This window comes from Lepidochelys kempii, chromosome 1, assembly GCF_965140285.1.
Source record: "Lepidochelys kempii isolate rLepKem1 chromosome 1, rLepKem1.hap1, whole genome shotgun sequence".
Classification (NCBI taxonomy): domain Eukaryota; kingdom Metazoa; phylum Chordata; order Testudines; family Cheloniidae; genus Lepidochelys; species Lepidochelys kempii.
Window position 1 is genome coordinate 114114665 of NC_136380.1, and position 20935 is coordinate 114135599.

At 40.8% G+C, this 20935-nt stretch overlaps 1 protein-coding gene across 3 annotated transcripts in view; it reads right to left on the bottom strand.

Moving 5' to 3' along the window:
- The window catches only part of LIMS1 (LIM zinc finger domain containing 1), a 140883-nt gene that overhangs the window by 108397 nt on the left and 11551 nt on the right, over positions 1-20935 (bottom strand). For 2 of the 3 annotated variants that reach the window (XM_073351000.2, XM_073350981.2), the window contains exon 2: positions 13310-13500. The exons of the other annotated variant lie outside the window; for it this stretch is intronic. In XM_073351000.2, the coding sequence (XP_073207101.1) occupies positions 13310-13354 (45 nt within the window). In that variant the 5' untranslated portion in view covers positions 13355-13500. The remainder of the gene's footprint in view (positions 1-13309; positions 13501-20935) is intronic. 3 annotated transcript variants of the gene reach the window in all.

The window sequence follows — 20935 nt, forward strand, 5'->3', positions numbered from 1 at the left end:
ATTGAAGAGCCATATTAGACCACTGAATTTCCTGACTTCCAATTCTATGCTTATATTCCATATCATATAGCCCACCAATAACTTGTGATTATTAGTATTATTATTATTCTTTTTAACCATAAAAGGAAGACACATAGTAACCATTACACACAGAAGGAAAAGTGGTCGAGCCTGGATTAACTTCAGGTCTTAGAATTTATCCTTTCTGGAATACTGCACCTATTGTCACCACAGGTTTGCCAAAAAATAGGAACATCTTCAAAATAATTAACAGTGCATTAATATGAACATAGGAAATATTAGAAAATCCCAAAATCACATACTTGCCACATGACATAAAAACATAAGAAGTTCTGAATTAAGCATTCAACAAAAACAAGGAAGTTACTTCCAAAACTTACTCTGTCATGTCCAAGTATTGCAAATCTCCAAGAATGGAGCAGTATTTTGGATACAGCACACAATGGAAATAATTTAGAAGAGTCTAAGTCCCAGATCTACATTTCTTTATTTGACTGTCATCTTCTGATCAGGACAATATCAACAACATATATTTATGTTAAGGGATAGCTTAGTGGGTTGGGAGGGATAGCTTAGTGGGTTTAGCACTGGCCTGCTAAACCCAGGGTTTTGAGTTCAATCCTTGACGGGGCCATTCTGTGTGACAGTTGTTTTAAAAATTTTGGGGGGAGGGATAGCTCAGTGGTTTGAGCATTGGCCTGCTAAACCCAGGGTTGTGAGTTCAACTTGAGGGGGCCATTTAGGGATTTGGGGCAAAAAATGGGGATTGGTCCTGCTTTGAGCAGGGGGTTGGACTAGATGACCTCCTAAGGTCCCTTCCAATCCTGATATTCTATGATTCTATGATCTCATGTGTATACTCACGTGTTTCCTTTTCCTAACATTTACCAAGGGCATAAGATTATTTATTTTTAAAAAGTGTCACTCTGTTTGTCCAGCAGACACTTTTTCAAACAGTAGCTGTGATATAATTTTAAAAAATACCGAAAAAGGCACCAGCCCAAAGTAAAGACTAAGTGCAGGCAAAATGTTTTTTTAAACAAAAGTTGGACATTTTTCCATAATGTTATGACAAAGCCAAAAGCTTTTGCATATGTAATCACACATGGGAAAGTAGTTTAACTTCTCTCATCTCAATTTTAGACAAGAGATGCAGAGAAAATTAACAAAAAACAGAACAGATCAAGAGACAGAGTTTTAACATGGAAGTAAATGTCTTTACAGGAGTTCCCAGGAGAGGAGTGCTCAATGGTGGGCTCTCAAAAGCCCCTTGTATTCAAAAGCACTAATTATGTTAGTGCAGCTAATGCAAGTACCACAGTGGTCAGCATTAGAATGGTCAGAAGACAGCCCACTGAAGTCAGTGAGTGGAGTTTTAGATGCATAAGGAAGTCAGAACTGGGCTCCTAAACCTCAGGTTTAATCCAGATCTGTTTATTCCTGGAATCAATACAAGAGATACACTTTTTAAACACAGATTTAATTATCCAATACCCCTTTACACTGATTAGAAAAAAGTACAGTAATTCCTAAACCAGAGGTTCTCACTTGCTGTACCTCCATTTCAAATGTGACTTTAAGAATTCAAAATTACATTCCACTCTAACATGCTGTAAACAGATCAACAAAAAGTTTCTTTAACAGCTGGGATCTCCATATCCTGACATTCAACCTACAGGCCTAACAAGAAATCAGCAAAATGCTTGAAACCTTTGGCTTTTACTACCAGGTGTCACTAACAATGAAAGAGCAATTAGACACTGGGACTGAAAGAGAAAAGTGGGAAGAAAAGTTGAGGGGGGAAAAAGGAAAATCTTCTGCTTCGACTTGGTCAAATCACCTTCCCCTCTCAGCTGTGCAATTTGTACCATCTCAGCTCCTGTGATGTTGTCATATTATTAGTTTACCAGTCAAATAAAATCCTTCCAACCTAGACAGGATCTGAATTTCTAATGCAAAAAATCTACAAAAAACTGCTTCAGAAACCATCATTAAAAATCATAAAGAAGGCACAAGGGTTTCCAGCTGAACTATTTTTAATTGTGAAGAGCCACACTAATATACATATTTGAACCCCTCTGTCTCTAAGGTGCCACAAGTACTCCTTTTCTTTTTGCGAATACAGACTAACACGGCTGTTACTCTGAAATCTGATAGCTGTGTCACCATTATGCATTATGTTTGCTTAGATTAAGAACAATAGCAATATTTTTTAAAAATCTTGATTAATGAATATATGGACTGCAGCCTTGACTTTAAACAAAGCCTAATAGTGTATACCTACCCCGAGGAGACATTATACAACATAACTGACTTGGAAGAAAATTGCATGCATATAATTTCATTGCAGCATCAGTTATTTCTGAATGAAGGTGGCTAAAGAGATCTTTACAATCAGGTCACGATTATTATATTGTTTAGATTGCTGTAGCGCTCACCATGTGCTAGGCACTTTCCCAAACACAGAGAAAGACCAGTCCATGCTCCAAACAACCTGTAACTAAGCGGGGGGGGGGGGGTGTGAAAGATTGGGGAAACGGATACAACCTACTAACAAACTCTTCCCAGGGCTATTGCTTTAAAACTTGATTTGCCCACTGTCTCACCATTCATGACCATGCCAGCAAACAACTCAGAAAACTAAACTTTGATAAGTCTCTCCCCATCCACACATGAACGGAGCCTACTCCTGACTCTGTCACAGACTTGCTGTTTGATCTTGGGCAAGTCACTTAAGGCTACATTCACAAAGGGACTTAAGCAGCGTGACACTGAGTGTCTTGGTGCCAACTTTTTGGTGCCTAGAAAATCACAGGAACAATACTGAGATCCACAAAGCCAAGTTAGGCACTAAGTAAGAAAATAAGATGGGATTCTGGAGAATGGGATTCACAAAAGCCAGCACAGTAGGCCAGGAGCCACTTAAGAAAGTTAACTGGAGACGCTGATGAGAGGGATGTGCTAAGCCCTGCCCCTTTCACAGAGATAGGTACAAAAGCCCAGGCTGTAGGGAGGTGGCTAGATCTCTGCTACTGATCCACAGCCAGGAATCCCTCTCTGATGTTGCACTCCATATGCTTTGTGAAAATATGCTTATAAATGTGTAACTGGAATATGCTTTACGCAAAGGGTCTCTTGTAAGGTATCATTACAAAGTTTATAATCTATTGTGTTCATCCTATTTGTTTTCATGTATTATTTCTGTGTCTGGACTTAGAAGAATAAGATATAAACATGTATTACTAATGTAAACATATTAAGTAGAAGCCATAAAGGGTGCTTTAGAATCAATTGGTTGTAAATGGCTCTGTTTACTTGTAAGCCTTTCTGCATATGTGGGTGCCAGCCAGTGAGTATTGAAGTCTCACAGGACATGTGAACACGTCACCTGGTACTGAAATCCATCTTAAACCTGGTGCTTCTCCATTTAGAAGGAAGGGTGGGAATCCAGAGAGACAACAATTCCCGCCTTGTGCCAAAGATATAAAAGGGGGTGGAACAGAACAAAGGGGGCTGCCAGTCATGAGAAATCCCCCTAGTTACTACCTGAGCTGGAACTAACAAGGACTGTACTGGAGAAAGGATTGGGCCCAGATTAGGAAGCAGTCTAATCTGTGAAAGAAGCTTATTGGAACATCTGACGGTGAGATTTATCTGTATTCAGTTTCTTAATGTATTAGGCTTAACTTGTGTGTTTTGTTTTATTTTGCTTGGTAACTTACTTTGTTCTGTCTGTTATTACTTGAAACCACTTAAATCCTACTTTTTATACTTAATAAAATCACTTTTGTTTATTAATTAGCCCTGAGTAAGTGATTAATACCTGGAGGAGCAAATAGCTATGCATATCTCTCTATCAGTGTTAGAGGGGGCAGACAATTTATGAGTTTACCCTATCTAAGCTTTATACAGAGTAAAATCAATTTATTTGGGGTTTGGATCCTACTGGGTGTCTGGGTGCTGGAGACAGGTAACCTGCTGAGTGGTTTTCAGTTAAAGCCTGCAGCTTTGGGGGCACGGTTCAGACCTGGATCTGTGTTGCAGCAGAATGGAGCGTCTGGCTCAACAAGGCAGGGTTCTGAAGTCCCAAGCCATCAGGGAAAATGGGCTCAGAGGTAATTTCAGCACATCAGGTGACAGCCCCAAGGGGTCTCTGTGACTGAACCCATCACACCCTCTTCTGGAGTGAGGGAGCTTAGACACCTGAGGTGTTTCCTGTGAGAATGACTTAGGCAGGCACCTGCCTCCACACAAAATGGAGGGCAGAGAAGGAAGGAGTGGGAGACCTAGGTTCAATTCCCCCATCCCAACCCCCTGCTTGAGAGGGAGAAAGGAACTGAAGAAAGGTCTCCCAACTCTTAGAGTGCTCTGAGCTCTGGGGTATTCTGGTGTGGTGCTCCCTCAGTCTCTTCAGTTGAGTCTTTTCCACTGTGTATACACACTTACAGAGAGAGAAAGTGAGAATAACTGTAGCCCAGTGATTCAGGAACCCACCTGGGAGATCAGGATCCAGTCCCCCTGCTCCAACTCATAGGCACCAACTCTGTGGGTGCTCCAAGGCTGCTTAGCACCCACCGGCAGCTAGCACCTCCCGCCTGCTGGCACCCCTCTGATCAACTCCTCCCTCCCCTTCTCGCCTGCTGTGATCAGTTGTTCCGGCAACACACAGGAAGTGCTGGGGAGGGGAGAGGAGTGGGACAAGGGGGAGCACTCAAGGGAGGCAGGGTGGGTCTGGGTCAGGTGGGGTCAGGGCCTGGGGTGGGGTTGGGTGGGGGGTCGAGCACCCCCAGGGCCCGGAGGATGCTGGCACCTGTGCTCCAATTACTCTTTCATTACTATTTTGGAAAGACATTAACTCAACCCTTACTACCAGGGTAGACTTTCAAAATGACCTGCAAAGGAGAAAAAAACCTGGGGCTTGTGCCCTTCTTTCTGATTAATAATGATTGTATCTGAAGCAGGTTTTTGTGGCTTTTTGTATTAACAATTCAGATCCTGTCTAGACTGGAAGGCTCTAATTTGACTGGAAAACTAGTACTATTACAACCTCACAGGAGCTGAGACAGTACAAGCTGCACAGCTGAGAGGGGAAGGTATTTTTTCCTCTCAACTGTTAAAACTTTCAAGGCCCATCTACACACAGTGTTGCAACAAACGTGTTTACATCCGTACAACTTGTTCCTGTAAATTTAAAAATGTAGGCTAAACACACATAAAATTAACATCGTCAGTCGTATCTGTACAACTGTGTTTGTAGGCCTTATCTTTCTCCAGGATTAATTAACATTTTGGATAAAGGAAACTTCGACATTAAACATTTAAGACATTCACCTCTTCAACTAAGCTGTCAAGAGTTCATAGCAAACATCCCCAAGGCATTCCAGGGGAGAGCAAATTCCTCACCTTTCTAAAGAAGAAACAAACAAACAAAACAAGCAGGGGAAAACATTCATAAAAACCAGATTCACCATTCAGGCCTGTATACATCATCATGAAGAATTAAAAACAAAGACCTTTGCAAGTTATTTTTTAAAATGACTTTGCCATGCTTCCCTATGCCTCTCCACCCCACCTGGTCTCTGCCACATGTGTATCAGTAAATTCACTGGTAGAGGTTTATTAGTCATTAAAATTCTGTCCTTAATTATCTGCCCTGGTTATCTGAATCACTATGAGCACTGGGATACAAGTATTTCAATTTTAATTTTGGGGGCAATTTTATCTAATAAATTATCTCGCAGGAAATGTACTCCTAACCTGCTAGAAAGAACTTGAGCAGCGTTGGTCTATATTTCCATTAAGTTCCCAAACTCACATTCCAGAATACATTCACTACAGATTTACCCCAGGTGTTGGCTGCCCCATCCTCCTTCAATCTACACAAAAAAAGCCTCTAACTCAGGCCTGAGGGTACATTAAGCCAGGGTAGCTGGCACAGCCAAAGGTATAGGCTTGAGCTCAGATTTCACTTCAACCTGGACTGGCAACCCACCTACACTGCAGTCAGGATGCAGGCTAATCAAGCCCAGGTGCTATTACTCCTCCTATGCTATCCCACAAGTTTTCCTGAGTTATATTTCTTGTCTATCTCCTCCTTTAAATCACGTACACCGACCCAGCATTTTAACCTCACATTTGCTTGTTCCGTTCCTGTTGTGCTTCCACTGCATTCGAACAGAGACACCACCAAAGAAATCCTCCTATCATGCTGCCAGTTGGCCAAAAACTAATGCCAGTCTTCTGGTAAAGCTGTGGTGTGAGGTCAGTAAGACCCATCATTTTGGGGAGCATGCCCCAAATGACAATTTTATGAGTGGTGGACACAAGGAAACGCAGAGGCAGAAAAGTCATCTGAGGGCGCCACGAATCACTTGGTGGTTTGTCATGATGGAATTCAGCCTGCATTCTCGTTAGAAGCCCTTGCTGCTAAATGCTGTTCACTTTCTCCTTCAGAGCTGTCCGCATTAATAATGAATAGCTCCATTTGGAAGTTATTTACATAAAGTACTATTCTTGTATCATTATTGCCAGACAGCAGCTCCATGCTAGGCGAGAGAGAAAGATGGGGGAGAACATCCTGCGAATGACTTCAGAGAGCAGCCCAGTTTAATGCACCACGAAGAACCATGGGATAGCCTGCCAGAAACCCATCCCAGCATATATGAGCTAGTTCAGCAGCACTGCAGCTGCATGGGTCTGACACGGATAGGACTGTGCAGTAGGGATGCTTGGTGAGACAAGTCCAGGCTAACTCTGCAGTGAAGATGTACCCTCAAAGGTGCGACTGAGAAAGGGGCTCTACAGAATGAACTCAACTAAGGAGCAAGCAGTAGCATTCTGGTCCGCTTACTGCAAATGATCCGCAGTTAGGTTGTTTAAAACCAATGAGTGAACAAAAGCTGCTTGATTTCAAATACTATTTTATGCTTTTTTTTCCTCATATATATTTCTATTTTAAGGCCACTAGTTAACAGTGTGGCCTGTATACTAGAGCCTATATTTTCAAAAGGAAAAATAGCAAAGAGTCATTTTTTAGAGATGTGCCTGTTAAAACATACATTTTTGTTTGTTAGTGTTGGATCACATTAAAGAAGTTCTGTATTAAAATCACAAATGAGTTTGATTCCTCATAGTTTAAATTCCAGGGTATTACTAATTAAGAGGTCTCTTGGGTTTTGGTACTGTTTCTCTCCCTCTATGTGTGAAATTTGCAAGCTGCTAATTGTGTTAGTACACTCTAAGACAGAGTCTGCTCTCAAAGCAATTCTTTGTAACAACAACTACTCACACAGAGAGAGACTCCAAGCAATACTCTGTAACAATAGAAACAGCACCCAGAGACCCCCCCGCCCGTTTGTTGTATTCATCTCGCTTTGTTAACAATTGTGATTAAAATAGAGATAGAGGATTTATGTGGATGGATGCTTTGTGTGGATAATAACTGAATGATCAGGGAGGTGCCAGCCTAAGAATCCAGTGTCCATCGGCTGAAGAAGGCGTCAAGTGGAAATAACCAGAGGACCCCGGAGGGCAGACTGGAATCCACCCAACAGCCTCAAGAATGGGAGAACCAAAGAACAAGATAACATCTGGCAGCACGGAGCCATCAGGAATGTGACATCTGCTGATTGATTCAGCAACAGTATGATGAAGCAATTCCCATAGACTGGCACAGGAAGAAATTCCTATAAAAATGGACTCTAGAAAATGAGAACTTTGGGGTCTGATTCTGCAAACCAACTTCCAGGAGCATCAGATGAGCATCTGACAAGGCCCTGCTCTCTCCTCATGTCCAGGCCACCTGGCCAGTGGCTTGGCATGAGCAACTCTAAAGCTGGTAACTATGATAACAACCTTGCAGAACCTGTGTGTGTGTATCAATGAACGTGTGAATAAATATGAAATTGAATAGAATGTTATAGCTATAACTAACTGCTTACTATGATTCTTTCTGTATTCACAGTAAATGTGGCATTTTGCCTTTTCCCCTTGAATAAGCTCCTGCTGGTTTTTATTTTATTGGTATAACATTTGCACAGATAGCGCAAAAATGGCTGGACAGACTTGAGCCATTAGAGAATATTTGCTCTTTTAGGGAATAGAATAAACCGTGATAAGCTTCCCTTCAATTCTGTAAGAAAAAGCTGTACCTTTATACATAAAAAATTGATTAAGGGCAGAAAATATACAACAGATCATGAAATTCCAATCTTAATTCATGCATATGTTGTACTCTTTTTGCTACAAAGTACAACTTATATTTTGAACTTCCTAGATTTCATTTAGTGTGTGTCACAAATTTATCATTATTTAAACATGGGTAGAAGGACTTTGTATTTCAGTTTGAAGAAGATACCATGAAATTGCCTAGCAGAGGGAGTTTTGAGTTCAGAAAACACAGCTACAGTTTCTAGATAACAATTGACTAGAAGCAGTTTTCGACACCTATTTCAGCCCAAAATTATAGTGCCACAAAGCTTGTTACAGTGATGGGACAATCCATCCTGCCAACTAGCAGCCATAATTTTCAACCATTAAAATAATTATGCTAGCAACAGCAATTTACTTTAAAAATCTCTGCATGTTTCAAAAATTGTAACATTGTTTTAGAAAGATCGGTTTCCTTATTATAGAACGAAAAATTATGCAAAGATTGTGACAGAGGCTCTTTGGCAAATGGTCCTCTATTTTTTGCAAGTGACTCATCTCAGACTTGACAAACTCACTACACCAAACATGTCTTGCAGGTTATCTGCCCATAAAGGGTAGCATGTAAGAAATCTACAGAAAGGTCGTAATTTGTCAAGATTCCTAATCATTGCAAGAGGTATGTATGGGTTATATTTAAGGAATAATGTAATTACATTGAAAATATGCTTGGTGGATATGGAGTAAAAGTAGGCCAACAGGGGATAACGTCTCAGCGCTTGTCTACACATCCATCCATGCAGCTGTAGCGCTTAGCGAAGATGCGATCTATGCTGATAGGAGAACTTCTCCCATTGGCACATAGGTACTCCACTTCCTCCAGAGGTGGTAGCTGTATCAACGGGAGAAGTCCTTCCATTGACATAGTGCTGTTTACATCAGGAGTTCAGTCAGTATAACTGAATCGCTCAGGGGTGTGGAATTTCCGCACCTCTGAGCAATGTAGTTATAGCAGTATGACAAGTCTGTAGTGTGACCAAGCCTTAGTGATGGCCAATTCAAACAGGAGGGAGTTTTCAGCACACTCTGGTTAGCTGGTGATGTAATGCAAGGCTCAGTGGTCTACTATGCTCCATCCCTAAACTTTAAATTAACTTTAAAACTATCAGAAACAACTGAAACCATGTGGAGGTAAAAAAGGAACATTACAACAGACTGTCACCCTGCCTATGAATAAAGACAAATCACTGTTTCAGTATATCAAAGGCTGGGGAAAGACAGTTTCTTTTTAATGAGAAGACATCTTGAGGAGCGAGTGTTCTCATGAAAATTGGATCCTGGTTCCTGTGAAGCCAGCCAGCTCTGCAACAGACTGACCTTTGAAGGGGGATAAGTGGAGAAACATACTTTATTAGACAGGAAAGGTAGCTACTGATAAGTGTAGACCCAAGGTCGCATTTTATAATTTTGGTTTATGTTGTAACCATTCGTTTCCATCACTCTTTTTTCTTTCTACTAGAATCTCTCCCCTTTCTTAATTAAACCTTCTTTTATTTTATTACCAGTGCTGTGTGTTATACAGGAGAGGTGGTTTAAGGTAAAACTGGTAAACTGGGAAACACTGTATGGTAATGATAAAAATACTGATTTCTTCAATGCACTTTTGTAACTGAGATTCAATTACACCAGAGTCATAAGGAACTGAAATTATTTCCTTTTATATTGGATTGACTACAGAGTCTTTTTAAAATGCAAACATCAAATCCTTAACCAGCATTAACCAACAGGGGTGTAATTAATAACTTTAATACATAGCAACTTTCTTCTTCAATATGTTTTATAAACTAAGGCCCTAGTCGAGTGATCAGATCTATGCAGACCGACCCTCAAATCAGTGCAAAGAGTTTTGTGATTACAATGGGGCTCTGCCTGAACAAAATGTTTGTCTGTATAGCTCTGAAGGCAAGATTGGGGCTTAGGGTACATCGCCAATGTGTTTTAAAACCCATGGCAGCAAGTCTCAGAGCCCAGGTCTACAGACTCAGACTCTTCCTAGGATGCTAAAAGCAGCAGTGTAGATGTTGCGGCTCAGGCTGGAGTTCAGGTTCTGAAGCTCAGGGAGGCGGGTGTGCTTCAGAGCCTGAGCTCCAGCCCAAGCTGCAATGCCTACATAGCTATATTTAGCGCCATAGTGCAAACCCAAGTCTGTAGCGTAGACTATTTAATGTATATGTACCCTAAGAGGCATGGTCCTGCAGATACTATTTAGTGTAGTGCTCATCGCTGACACTCACTGACTATTTTTCACAACTGTCAGCTATGATACAGATGTTCCTAAACTCCCAGATCATGTGCTCGAGCCACTTACTTAGGCACAAATACCCTGTTAGTGGAGTTAATGTTTCATTTTCTGACTTGGCAATACTCAAAGTATGCCTTTTTTCATTTGTTTTACACTAAGATTGTGAAACTCTGAACTTTGTTTATGCTCCATGTGTTAGTCACTAGAAGTATTTTACAGTTCATTTTTGTTGTCTAATTGCAAATGCATTCACTATATATTCTCCAGCACTGCATACTTCAATTAAATGCTATCAGACTGACGAGCCAACATTTGTGCTACAATGTGGGACATCTAACTAATTTTGAAACTTGACATCCTGACTCCAAATGTGAAACTTTCTCCTTTGTGCCTGGACCTAGGGAGCAAAATGGTGTAATCTAGTTGGTGATTTCATGGGAGTTGGACTCTTAATAAGAAGAGCAAAGAGCAAAACTAATAACTGTTAAAAATGACACACTATGGACAAGATCCAGCCTTGATTTCATTTGGCTGACTTCAGTGAAGTTACCCTGAGGTGAATTTGATCCAGTACATTTCACTTTTTTATTAAATTGAGCAGTTTAGACTAAAGAATATCTTCATACTTTCAACTAACAAGAAATCACTCACAACATTACAATAATGTTCTTCACATTTGTTTAGGGATATTTTAAAACAACAAACCATTCTTTGCAGTAATTACCGAAGCTGTTTCTACTTTGGCACATGGCTAACAAGGATGTGAACGGACAACAAGACATATTATAGTACTAGGAAGTGCTTAGTTTTGTAAATTACAGCTGGTACTTAAAGAATTATAGTATATAACCCCATGAATACGCAACTCTCTTCAAGACTGCTATAACCTGCTGACTAGAAAAGATGAAAGAAACTCTTACCCCAGAAAGCTAGGATACAATCCAAGTATTTCATGGCTAATACGTTCCACATCAGAAGCATAATTTACAGTGGTTCTCAAACTGTGGGTTGGGACCCCAAAGCCTGAGGCCTTCAGCCCTGGGTGGCAAGTCTCAGGTTACAGGCCTCCTGCCTGGGGCTGAAGCCACTGGACTTCGACTTTGCCCCGAACCCCACCCCACCACCCAGGGCAGCAGGAGTTGGGGCAGGCTCAGGCTTCGGTCTCCCTTCCTGGGGTCATGTAGTAATTTTTGTTGTCAGAAGGGGGTCATGGTGCAATGAAGTCTGAGAATCCCTAGAATGCATTAGACTTGGAGCCACACATGGAAAACTCAATCTGAAGGCTCTCAAGAGTTTTCATCCCCACACGGAACACAGTTATTTTGCCTTCTATGCCAGAGACCCACGTTCAGTCTCTAACGAGAGGTAGGATGGCCTACTGGTTAGGGTCCATTTATTCTTTTACGTAGAGACTGTCTGGTTTGGCCAATGTACATAGCAGAGGGGCATTGCTGGCACATGATGGCATATATCATATTGGTAGATGTGCAGGTGAACGAGCCTCTGATAGTGTGGCTGATGTGATTAGGCCCTATGATGGTGTCTCCTGAATAGATATGTGGACACAGTTGGCAACGGGCTTTGTTGCAAGGATAGGTTCCTGGGTTAGTGTTTTTGTTGTATGGCGTGTGGTTGCTGGTGAGTATTTACGTAAAAGAATAAATGGACACAAATCAGATGTCAAGAATTATTACATTCAAAAACCAGTCAGAGAACACTTCAATCTCTCTGGTCACTCGATTACAGACCTAAAGGTCGCAATATTACAACAAAAAAACTTTAAAAACTGACTCCAACGATAGACTGCTGAATTGTAATTAATTTGCAAACTGGACACCATTAAATTAGGCTTGAATAAAGACTGGGAATGGATGTGTCATTACACAAAGTAAAACTATTTCCCCATGTTCCACCCCCCCCCCCAACTGTTCCTCACACGTTCTTGTCAACTGCTGGAAATGGCCCATCTTTATTATCACTACAAAAGGCTTTTTGTTTTTTTTCCTTTCTCCTCCTGCTGGTAATAGCTTATCTTAACTGATCACTTTTGTTATAGTGTGTATGGTAACATCCATTGTTTCATGTTCTCTGTGTATATATATCTTCCTACTGTATTCTCCACTGCATGCATCCGATGAAGTGGGTTTTAGCCCACGAAAGCTTATGCTCAAATAAATTTGTTAGTCTCTAAGGTGCCACAAGTACTCCTGAAAGATTTTTGAATGGCAGTTTTGACATTATCCCATTCAATCTACTTTTAACATAATTATAATATTGGCTGTATCTTGTGATAGAAATAAACTGCATATACTTGTAAATATACAATAATTTTTTAAAAGTCTGAGTTCAATCACGTTTTCAGGAATGTTTACAGCTGAAAATGTGTCTCTATCTACATATTCTCTGGAGTATTTAAAAGTAGCACAGGAACTCATCATGAATATACTCACTTGACAGATTACTCCAGCTCCCATGAAGTCTACTGCAAACACCCGTTACAATATCCTTTGCTACAATACTGTCTACAATGTCTCTGAAATTCAGCATTTCACAAGAGCAAGAGACACAGCACAAATGTATTTTCATAGAATGTAGTAACCCACCACCCAGTTTTTCCTTATGTGGTTTAACTTTCACAGGAATATTACCATCAATAATGCACCATACACAATGCCACAAAAATAAATAATATGCTAATATGAACAGCATTTGATTCCTCAATGTAATGCAAAAATCTGAAGCCACTGAATGAAGATATATACCATCAACATTTCCCACCAGACACATACTCATTAAAGTTCCAATAACAACAATAAACTAACATATATTTAAACATACATTGACGTGTTTCTGTTTTCTGTGCCCCTTGTAATTATAAGCCATTTAGGATTATGATAAATGAGGCTCTCCTCCCCTTGGATCCTGCAACGAAGTCATAAAGCTGAATTTGTTAAAATTAGGTCTGTGGCAACAGAGTGATGAAGTCCATACAGGAGTAACTTCACTGCAAGACCAGGCAGAAGGAGAAGCTGGAATGGGATGGAGAAAGATCTTATTCAAACATATCTTTAACAAAGCAAGCAAAATATACAAACAAATCTCTAGGTTGACAAAAATGCTTTGTGTGTAGGTGTTCTTATTTCAAATTCACCGCAGCGCAAAAGCACACTTTTGTGTACAACTCTGCTCTTGTTGTAACCTGGGTCTTTTCAGATATCTTAAGGAAGACCTCTCTCCCACCAGAAACTATACGCTTATTCCACATACTTCCTCTATAAAAAAAAGTTAAGAAACTTATAGCTTTAATCTGTCAGGTTTCATACCTTGCATACTCCTAAATATGCAGCTATTTATACATGTTCTCCTGCAACAGGATATTTACCAAAATTATAGATTTTGTAAGCAGCGGCCACTTTGCACAATCAGTTCTGAACTTGCAAAAAGGCAAATCATTCCATACAGTATGCATAATAATCAATTGGTCTCACTCAGCTCAGGGGTGCCCAAAGTTTGTCCATTAGTTTATAACAGCTATCCCCACACCCAAGATGCCTTGAAAAGCACACACATATGGCAGCTGAATTCCACTACAGTCTCAACCACAGCAAGAACAATACCTCCACTCTCCCACCTGCTATTACTATCTGTCAATTAACAATATTGTTCCATTTTGCACTAGGGATGTAAAACGTTAACCAGTTAACTGATAAGCATCAGTCTTACCGGGAATATATTCGGTTAACATTTAAATGCCTAATGTGCACATTAAAAATGCCGCAGCAACAGTATTTCATAGTGTATGTGGAACTAGGTTCCGCATTGTTAGGAGTCAGGACCACTGCTATGGAACTGACATCGTAGGTGTGGGAACTAGGGGTGCTGCAGCACGTTTTACACAAACAGGGGGCCCCGGCCGCAGGGCCGGCAGCTGGGACCCGCGTAAAATGTGGGGGTGTTGCAGCACCCCCTGCACCCATAGTTCCCACTCCTATGTTGTGAACTCGTTAACGCTTAAATGTTTAACCGATACAATTTTAATAGCTTAAATGGTTACTTTTGTAAAGCACTATTTACATCCCTATTTTGCACCAGTGTTTTTCTGTCTGCCAGTGTCTCAGACCTCAGGCTATCACCTGCCTCATGGTAGAATCAGGTGATTCTCCCACTCTCAGACAGGGCCTTGGACTGCAGTCCCCTGTGTATCAACCATGACTACCTCTGCAGGACTGAGTTATCTTCAGTGCTTGCAGTTCTGTTCTCTCTAGGGGGAAAGGACAGCAGTATCCAGTAGCCACATGGCCCTTTTAAAGCAAAGTATAATTAAATTAGAGATTTCAGAGAAAACAGACCTGAAAAAGACAGCAGTCCATACATATGCCATCCTCCACACAGCCTGTGTGTGTGTGTGTGTGTGTGTGAGCCAGTCCTCCTGATAGCCCAGGATGACTGACCTCCCCTCCTCTCCTGAGAAGGGTTTTTAACTGTTTAGTGTTCTTTTCATCTCTTCCTTCCCAGCACTGGCTGAACAGCTGTGTCACTATGACCTGGGGCCTGGAAGTATGCCATTGTCTTGTAATTGCCCCCAATGTTTGCTGAGAGTTGCTTATCTATAACTATTGTGTTTTTCTTACCGCCCTTATTAAACTAGAGCAATCACATTCATACAGGAAAGTCTTATAGCCCAACATACAATAACTTCTCCTCCCTGGCCAGGTCACATGTAGTGTTCACAAAATTATTACATCTCCTCAAAGTTCTCAGATTATTACACAGCAGCTTCCCATCCACAGCACCAACCATGAACACCATCCCCAGTGCCCCCAGCCATTCCCCCACTGTTTTAGGAAGCAGCCCCTGGAACTCCTGGAATTGGGAAGGAGGCATGCGGGGGGGTTGGGGTGGGGGAGACACGACACAGCCCACCCATCATTCAGGCTTGTGTGCACAGTGCTTAAAAACTTACAGTTCTAATATGAAAAAACACTAAAATGACCCTAGATCCAACGTTTAAATAAAACAGAAGCTGCCCACTGTGCCAGATCTACTTAGGACCCACCTCCCTACTTAATTTTTTTTAAAGACAGTCAATGTTTATTTAAGAGATATCAGTCAACGATGAAAAGTAGGAATTCCATGGACAAATTTCAGCCAGCACCCAAATTCAAAGATTTCCTATTAAAAACTAATAAAGAGAAACCGAACATTCTACACCCAAAATTCAAAGAACATAAAAAATCTAACCCTGTGTACCATTTTACCAGAAACAAAAAGGAACTTACGCCACAATTTAAGCCCATTTTAGAACACAGCTCGAACGGTGGAGCTGTTATCAGGCACTTCTATAATGCTCAAATACGCACCATTTAAACATGCGTTAATGACACACCAAATTTCTGTTCTGAGACTACAGAAAGCACGGTCACTTTGGGCCAGTTTACACTGGCAACGCCAAAGCGCTGCTGCGTCAGCGCTTTAACGTGCCTCATGTGGTTCTGGCACAGCGCCAGGAGCTCTAAAAAAAACCACCTCCGTGAGGAGCGCGGCTCCCGACACGGGGGGTGTGGCTCCCAGTGCTGGTGCACTGTCTACTCTGGCGCTTTACAGCCCTGAAACTTGCTGTGCTCAGGGGGGTGTTTTTTTACACCCCGAGCAAGAAAGTTGCAGCGCTGTAAAGTGCCAGTGAAGACAAGACCTTTGCTTCAAAACATTTTGTCACTGCACAGGCTATCATCATTTTTCTGGTATCATTTGTCTCCCAATGTTCTCCAGCTGATGAAAAAAATGAACTAACTGTGGTGTGTAACAGGTGTCAGAGTTAACTAAGACCAGCTGCACAATCTCTTCATGGAGAGTCTTTTACAGCCAATTAAAAATTGCACAGTATTTTCAAGGTGTTTCAAACCTTTGGGTAGCAGTGGAGCTCAATTGGAGGATTACTTTTCTGACTATATGCAGAAAACACATTATTGGCAATGCGAGTTATGCACACAGAGTGAGGGCAGAATACATCCACAAAGGAACTCCAAATGAGAAACAGTGTTGCCAGCTTTTGAGGTTTTGCCATGATAAGCGTTATAATATTTGGTGTTTTTCCTGCCCAGCTGCTGGAATAAATGGACTGTATGAGAATCTCAGCTTTCAGTTTAAAAAGGGAGTTACTAGCCTACGTGGCTGTGGAAAAAGACATGAAAACTTGACATGAATACACTGTAAGGGCTCCAAAACAAGGAGGCAAATAAAAAGAATCCAAAGTGTATTTTAAAAAATAATCCTGTTATTTTTAAACCAAACTCACAATTGCCTTGGTGTTGGCAATATTGGAAAGCAACTCCCTACGTCTCCCAGGTTTTCAGCGTTCTTGCCAGACAGCAAAAATATCTGATTTAAAAACAGCAGAAACTTCGAAAACATAGTGAAGTTAGTTTACCTTGCTGCACTCTTAAGTCTAGGAAGATGAGAAATGCTACACCAGATCAGATCAATGGTACATTGAATAATCTGGTGCCTGGTCACTGAAAGAGCTTCAGAGAAAAGAACAAGAAACTCCATTAACAGACGATGATGATAATCTCTCTACAGTAAAAGTTGCAGCTTAATCTAAGGCTTGTTTTATGCCTTAAATTTTAAAGGTTATATGCCACATATATATAGTGTCAGTTGTCTGATTCTTCAATCTCTAGATTTTGTATGTAATATACTACTGCTTTTAACAAAACATAACAGATCAGAGCCTTCTTTTGATTTGGCCTTTCATCAGAACTTGTCATGGTGGACAGGCCCTAAAGATGAACCACTTCCTCCATTTAGAAAATCCCTGTTTTTAACTTTGACAATATTAGCAGTATTTAATAAATCCTGGTATGGACAAGAATAATGCAGGCTGCATTACAGTGGGTGGGGAGTCTTAAAATTATAATTTGGAACAGAACAAAAATGCAGAGGAATCAGAATTTCCAGAATGACACACACAGCATAAAACCACAACAGAAAACACTAAAAAGCTTGCTGTAAGTGCTTTGACATTAATATTTTACTACAACTTGAAAAAAAAGAATTTGTTAACCATGCAAGCTATACAGAGTATGTTGTGTGCCTTTAAATGAGAAAAAAAGAATCTGGAGGTTACAATATGATTTAATTCCAGTACTATATACAGCTTCTGATTTACGGAGGCCCTAACCACTGCATGCACAACAGTCACTAATGCTATAAAAGCCCAGAAGTCTGCAGCTTTATCATCCACTCTAACAATCAGAATAAAAGTTAAAAAGGAGTGAGTCTAGGCTGACTTTTCAAACTTATTAAAATTCTCTGGATATAGATCCATTTTCTTTGCTCAATATTTTACTTGTATGTTTGCCTGTAAATATCAGTATGAGAAAAACTTTTTTGAACTGGGCACTATAAGCACAAGGTAAATTGACTGAAAAATCATATTTTCATTAAGCAGTTGTGAAATGCTAGCTTGCAATTTACTGCCACAGTCCCAGCAGAAACTCCTACTCTGTCAATAACAGTACACCAGGATGACTATTTTTAATTTTACATAAGCAGAAGAACACCTTTGTCAAAAAACTGTACAAAATCAGTTACCTAGCTCTTTCTATAGACACACGACTTAGCTCTCCATCTGAAGTGCAGGCATAAAATTCAAGTTTCTTTTGATCCAGATTATAATACAAGTACATTTTTTAAAAAAAACAACAAAACCCACTACTTTGATTTGTGACCATGACAAGCAAGAAATGGTCACTATTAGGCCTAGAATGAAGATCACGACACAGTACTGTTGCGGTTACCAAGCAAACAGCACCTCTGACCCCTCCTTGTGCAGTCTCTTGGCATAGAATCCTGTGACTCTCCCACTCTTAAAGTGAGCCCTGGGTTGCAGTCCCCTGTGTATCAACCACAATTTACTCCAACAAGTCTGACTTATATCCATACCCTACAAGTCTGTTCCCTCCAGGATAATGTCAGTGGTAATCAGTGACTAAACATCTTCCTTAAAGCACAGTATCATTTATTTAGAACATTTCAGAAAAAATAGATCTTAAAAGCAATCAAACACCTGGTAAACAGGCATGCATGTAGGTTGCCTAACCATCTTCCATATGGAGACCCTGGAAGGACTAATTCCCTATAGACACTTTGTTACAGCCTTGCTGTCAGCCTGTCAGAGTTCACTAACACTCTCTAGGCAACTTATGGAAACTCCCTCTCCACACATACACTTTCCCAAGGAATCAATACAGTTTAACTGTATATAGCCCTTTGATCTAGCAACTCCCCACTCTGGCAAAACACAGCTTACAACAGGAGACAGGGTCTTTGAAGCCTGCTCCATTGTTTTTCCAAGCGTATACCTAGATTTTTTTTCTGGAAAGTCACTGTGTCTCTTCCCTGTTTGTTCTTCTCACTGCCCCTATCAAGTTAGATCAAATATTTTCATATAGGAAATTCTGATAACCCTCCACAATTAGACAAAAACTTTTCCTCACTGACCAGGTCACTTACAATATTCATCTCATTTTCATAGATTGGTATGTGGCAGCTCCACAACCCTCACACAGTTACTGATGCCAGAAAGACATCCTCTCAAAATGCTACTGTAGCAGACAAGGGTTTCTTCTTTTCAATATTCTACTTTTAAGGGGAGAAAGCCACAAAGAAGGGGACTGGCCAGTTCAGGTGATCAGTCACTTCTGGTTACTAGTTCATAGTCAAAACATGTTAGTAGTGACTATGGGTAGGTCTTCACTGTCTTTAAAGGGGCTGTGTAGTCGCGGCAACAGCACTGGGAAAGAGCTCTCCCAGCGCTGTAAGAAAACTACCTCCACAAGGGAAGCAGCTCCCAGTGCTGGTGCACTGTCTACACTGCCTCTTTACAACACTGAAACTTGCAGCGTTCAGGGGGGTGTTTTTTCACACCTCTGAGCGAGACACTTGCAGTGCTGCAAAGTGGCAGTGCAGACAAGGCCTAAGTGCCAGATTCAGACCCTCTCCTGCAGTCACAGGAGGGATTCACTCCAAGGAAGGGCAGGCCTGGCAGTTTCTACCAGTGAAGAACTGCTAGAATTGCAGTCAGTGCACCACAGGAGCCCTGCTAGCAGAAGCTGCCATGGGGATGTACTAAATCAGCACATCCCCTGGCCACACCACCTTTTTGCCCAACACCATCCACTTCTTGTGCCGCACCAGCTACCCATACATCCCAGAGGGACACACTTTGTTTGTTTTAGGCTGCAGAAACATCCTCCCAGATGACTTATGAGCTGCCAAGAATTGCACGGACTTCTACAGGAGCGTTTTATCTAGTTCATTTCAACAAGTTTCTGCAAGTGCGGACTCCAAGCTGAGTTTGCCTCAAAATTCATTACTGCTCTCTGGATGTTTGGCAACCTAGTTGATGGTCTCAGTTCATCTCCCAATGAACGTGTCAGAGCAGCATTTAGTGGCTGTCTCAGCAGAAAAGATGCCAAGGACTTAACTGTTCTATGACCTGAAGAGGCAGTCTCTCCACATCAGAGCTCAGGCACATTGGCGTGCACTGCTGCTGTCTGCGCTTGTATCTATTTTGTGGACAAAGAGAGAACCTCCATTTCAAGTACTGTCAGTCTGGTATCTTTCAGAAACAATCACTGGCAGGAATGCTCTTGTACCCATTAAATTAAAATGTTATTTTTGTTCGTTATAAATAAAAGTTAACACTAGTGAAGTCAAACAACTGAGCCAAATTACCTCTTTGTTTTCTTAGAGACAAGGTTTGGTAATCAATAGCTGAGAACCAAGTAGTAGGATTGGAAGAAGAACAAAAAAAAAAAAAAAAAAAGACGGGATAGCCTTTAGTTGGTTTACAGTTTGCAAGTGAGATGTTTTAAATATTTCCAACATCCATTAAATTGCCAGCATTCTAGGTCTCCAACAATCTGGGGATTACATACCGTATTCGTTATTTTGTCTGCCACAGAAAGATTGTGACATATTAGCATAAGACTTACAAATTTATTTAATTTGGAAGATATGTTTCCAAGAAACATTTACAGTGGGTGAAGCTTTAAAATGTTGTGTAATTAGTGAAATAGTTCATTATTCTTTATTAGTTTTTCATACCCCTCCACATTAATTCTTACCCAATGCATGACTCTACACTAATTGCAAAATCTACACAGAAAATCATAGGCCCATAACATGAACCTCCACCTGGGGTTGTTTAATTATTGTCTTGTCTTATTAAAACTATAAGCTCCTTGGGGCAGAGATAAATATCTGTTACATACAGCATTGACACATTCCCATGCTCAACAAATAATGACCATTTTCTTTGACATTTACTGTTTGTCAAACAGCCATGCTCCTTTTTCTTGTGTGAATTAAGTCATAAAGTAGGGTTGAGCATTTGACCGGTCCAAAAATAACTGGTCAACTGACCAGTCAAATAATATCAAATAAAATGTCAAAAATGGT